At 38.2% G+C, this 5,000-nt stretch overlaps 1 protein-coding gene across 13 annotated transcripts in view; it reads right to left on the bottom strand.

The window, feature by feature from the left end:
- Positions 1-5,000, bottom strand: part of LOC101861716 (RUN and FYVE domain-containing protein 2) — a 128,288-nt gene that overhangs the window by 9,921 nt on the left and 113,367 nt on the right. For all 13 annotated transcript variants that reach the window (XM_005092497.3, XM_035968246.1, XM_013079302.2 and 10 more), the window contains one exon: positions 1,173-1,302. In XM_005092497.3, the coding sequence (XP_005092554.1) occupies positions 1,173-1,302 (130 nt within the window). The remainder of the gene's footprint in view (positions 1-1,172; positions 1,303-5,000) is intronic.

Genomic DNA, 5,000 nt, shown 5'->3' with positions numbered 1-5,000 from the left:
TGTGTCGGATGGTTCGAAACGTGCCGCGATATCGCCTTTGGTCTGCCGTTGATCGAACATTATAATACGTGTCCGTTACGCCCATAAAGGGTTAAAACAATCCCTCGACTAGTTGGGCTGATTCTTATCGAATCGAGAAGTCGGGTTGTCATCCAGCGTTTTCACTTCTTACAAATTTTTTAAGCGAGAGTTTTACGGCACTAGCAACACAATCAGGCCACATAAGTACCGAAGATAAGAGGTGTTAGTAGAGTGGGGAAAAAAAGGAGGAGCGAAATGGCTGACAGATATCTCATTCTAATTTTTAAAAAAAGAATGAAAGTGGCGTCTTCCAACCATCTGCCACCTGCTCAATTGGAGTAGCGGTTAGGCGCTTAATCGTTGCACTCAGAAGATCTGAGTTCGATTCCCGAGTGGGGAGAAGTTCTATTGAGTATCTCGGTCTTTCTACTGGGATGGTGTATCCCCCGAGATCTCAGTCCGGGTTGGTCCTGCCAGGCACTCGCCTCCAGAATGAAGTAAATCGTGTCGACGGGGATGTAAAAAACACGTAGATTAAACACAATATGGGTCAGAACTGTATTTTGCAGAGACCTTCAACAATGGGCTTTGAGATTTATGTTGTTCGTTCAATTTTTAGACCCGCTTGCAAATACCCAAGGAGATAAAAAAGAACGCTTTGTTTTTATGCTATTTTCACTGCGGACAGACGAAAGAGACGACGACGACGACGACCTCCTACTACTACTACCACTACCACCACTACTACTACTACTACCACTACCACTACTACTACCACTACCACTACTACTACCACTACTACTACCACAACCACTATCACTACTACTACTACTACTACTACTACTACTACTACTACCACTACTACTACCACAACCACTATCACTACTACTACTACTACTACCACTACCACTACCACTACCACTACTACTACTACTACTACTACTACTACTACTACTACTACTACTACTAACAACAACAACAACAACAACAATAATAATAATGAATAAACTACTACTACTACTACTGCTGCTGCTGCTGCTGCTGCTGCTGCTGCTACTGCTACTACTACTACTACTACTACTACTACTACTACTACTACTACTACTACTACTACTACTACTAACAACAACAACAAGAATACAACCACTCACTCTCTTGAGGTCTTTGAGCTGAGCCACCTCCAGCTGGGTCTGTGCCAGTTTCTCTCTCTCCTGCTCCAGGTCGGACTGCACGCGGCCCCTGGTGTCCCGTTCGATCTGCAGGCTTGTCTCCAGGGCTGACCTGTTCATAGATAGATAGACATATATATAGATAGATAGACAGACAGACAGATAGATAGATAGATAGATAGATAGATAGATAGATAGATAGATAGATAGATAGATAGATAGATAGACATATATATATATATATATATATATATATATATATATATATATATATATATATATATATAGATAGATAGATAGACAGACAGATAGATAGATAGATAGATAGATAGATAGATAGATAGATAGATAGATAGACATATATATATATATATATATATATAGATAGATAGATAGATAGACAGACAGACAGATAGATAGATAGATAGATAGATAGATAGATAGATAGATAGATAGATAGATAAATAATAATAATAATAATAATTGCATTTATATAGCGCATATCCATGCTCAAGAGCTTGCTCTATGCGCTTCACAACTATCATTACCCCAGCAGACCCTCTGAAAACACTCAGAAACATTCTCAGCTTCCGCGGAAGCATACAGTGCAAGCTGCGGATTTCACGCGCTCAAACACTATCAAACTGACAAGATCTTTCACTGTCTATAGCTGGGTACCCATTTCCACCTGGGTGAAGTGAGGAAAATTTGTGCAAAGTGCCTTTCCCAAGGACACAACGTCGGGCCCCTGACGGGATTCGAACCCACGACCTTACGGTTGCGAGTCCGAGAGCCTAAGATAGATAGATAGATAGATTAACAGATAGATAGATAGGTAGGTAGGTAGATAGACAGACAGACAGACAGACAGACAGACAGACAGAGAGAGAGAGAGGGCGAGATATAGATAGATAGATAGATAGATAGATAGATAGATAGATAGATAGATAGATAGATAGATAGATAGATAGATAGAGAGAGAGAGAGAGAGAGAGAGAGAGAGAGAGAGAGAGAGAGAGAGAGAGAGAGAGAGAGAGAGAAGGAGAAGGAGAAAAGGGTAGGGGAAAGAAATGTTTCTCGGAACCATCTCTTGTGTGGCTATATGGATACACCCTCTGCCGCTCCCTCGAAAAGCATCACACACCCTTTCCTGTTCCCCCTTCTACTACTTTTTAAATTTTAGAGTGGATAATGACAAACATGACAATGTGTGAGAAAAACAAAACGAAACAAAACAAAATTTAGTTAAAAAAACCACAACAAAAACCGAAAAAACCAAAACAAAACAACAAACAGACCAACAACACCCCACCCCCAGTAACCAAAAAGACGCAGAAAAAAACCCATTCTTTCCCATCCTTAAACCACCATCTAGATATCTTATAATTTTTTTCTTCTGCGATCATGGCATACAAATCAGTACGACGACAATTGTTCCCCTAATGGCTGGCGGAAAAAGAAAGATCTCCGCCTCTCCAACTTCTTGTTATTTCCCCTCTTCCCAAGACCAAAAGAAACACGTACATCTACTTTGTCTTCCTAAACAGGTGATGTAGATTCGGAAGAGTTCGGGTGGTTGGAGGGTGCCACTGCTAGGTCCTACGTCTTTACTTACTGTCCTTCTGTAGTTTCTGTCTGTCTGCCTGTCTTTCTGACTTTTTTTCCTAGCATTAAATGACCATTATTGTGTCGATGTGCTCCTCTCTACTAATACAGACAAACAATTTCAGAGAGTATCTAAAAGACTCCACCCCAAAGACCCCCCAAAAACCACCAAAAAACAAAACAACAACAAACATAATTAAAAAACAAACAAAACAAAACCCCCAACAAAAAACAACCAAACAAGAACAACAAAAGAACACCCCCCAAAAACCCCCCAAAACAAAACCAAAAACAAACAACACCACCAAACAAACCCAAAAGAAAACAAAAACAAAGGCCCTGGGACGTCTGTGAACAGAGGACAAGGAATGCTATTTTAACAGTTTCGCGGACGCCAAAAAGTCTGGCATGAACTCACCGCCAAGGTCAACTCGAAACATTCGGATCAAATTCTTAACTCTGGAACAGCGCCGCGTTCGCCGTGATATATTATTCACAACGAGAACCAAACCGACTATACGGCACCAGGAAAAAAACCCCGAAACAAAAAGGAACATCTTTTACTATAGATACTCGAGGAGCACATCAATGGCAACAAAGGTTTCCAGCACACTTGACTATATCGCTGCCTTATAATTAACAAAATCTATAGCACATTTTTGTCCGTTCTGAATTATCAAGACCACGAGATCAGAAACGAAATGTATATATATATATATATATATATATATATATATATATATATATATATATATATATATATATATATATATATATAAAGAAACGAAATGTGCTGTTTGCTCAGTCAAAATCGTAAGATTATTCGATTCGTTAACAAAATATTCAAAGAATTGTATTTGAACAAGTTTGATATGCTGTGAAACTCAACATTTTTTACGTTAAATTTCTCAAAACCAAGTACTGAGTAGATAGAACTTTGTAATTCTATGGTAGCGAGATATTATTTCAAGACTGATGTTTTGTTCTTCATGGCGTGCACCAGCACAGCGCAGTTTTAATAGAGAGCAAAGTTAGATAGGCGTGAAAGTGTCCGGTCTGGTATTCTATAATTCAAGTCTATAGTTCCATAAAGCACCCAGCGAAGATGAACCATTCTAGAAAGGAGGATAAAGATTCTGACATTAGCAGATAATACTTTTGAATTGCAGAGAATATTCTTGCTTTTTTTTCGCTTTCTTTTTGTTCTTTCCCCCATCCTCCTCATCGCGAAAAGCGTAGCTAGAACGAAGGATAAAAATTCCAACACCAGTCGATCTAAACTTTCGAACTTTAAAGCAATCATTCTCGTTCTTTTTTAGCTTTCATTTTGTTCTTTTTCCCATCCCCCACATAAAAAAAGCGTAGCAGATGATAATCTAAACGAACAGCCAGAGTTGGTATTGCAATCTTAATCTTTCAATACCATAGCGTATGGTGTAAATGTATCAATATCGTGCACAGTACAGCTCGCACGATGAGACTAAAGAGGTCAAGTTACAAATTAGAAAATATAAGTACATTCATATCCAGTACTAGCGAAAAGTAAAATGTTCCCATCTAGACATTGTGTCGAGTCTTGCAGAAACGGACTAAGTTACAACGTGTAATCTTTGGTGGAAATTGCTCGCTTTGGAGCATAGTCATTCTTGTAAGAAATAAGAATGTGTTAAGTTACTACTCATCCAGCGAATTTCGGAAAAAAATTTCAGAAACAATTGGTTCAGTTTCCGCAATCCTACAGCATTTTCATATTACATTAAATTACAAAAAACACCTGAGAGTTGAGGCTATGATATTGCAGCTTAGAACAGACATTGGTCGGTTCTCTTAAAGTGATAGAACATTTTGCACCTTCCCCTGGACGAAAAAAAAGAAAGAATTATTCAGTAGCTTGCAACACAAATAGGTCATATTATGTGCCAAAGATTAGAGGTTTACTAGAGATTCATACAAAGAAAAGAAGGGGGAGAAATAAGGACGGTACATGTTGGATAGGAAACAAGGAGCAAACCACATCAGCAACCATAATGAAAAAAGAATGCAGTGTCCATATAGCTAACACCAGGGTTGGTGATTTTTTTGATTTTTTTCAAAAAAAAAAAATCGATTTTTAAAATTTAAATCATGATTTTTTAAATTTAAATCAGATTTTTTTGATTTTTTTGATAAAAAAAAAATGTCGACACAGTTTGGGATTTTTGGTTG

This window comes from Aplysia californica, unplaced genomic scaffold (genome assembly GCF_000002075.1).
Source record: "Aplysia californica isolate F4 #8 unplaced genomic scaffold, AplCal3.0 scaffold00047, whole genome shotgun sequence".
NCBI classification, from domain to species: domain Eukaryota; kingdom Metazoa; phylum Mollusca; class Gastropoda; order Aplysiida; family Aplysiidae; genus Aplysia; species Aplysia californica.
Note: the sequence above shows the minus strand (reverse complement) of the source record. Positions and strands in the feature narration are given on the sequence as shown.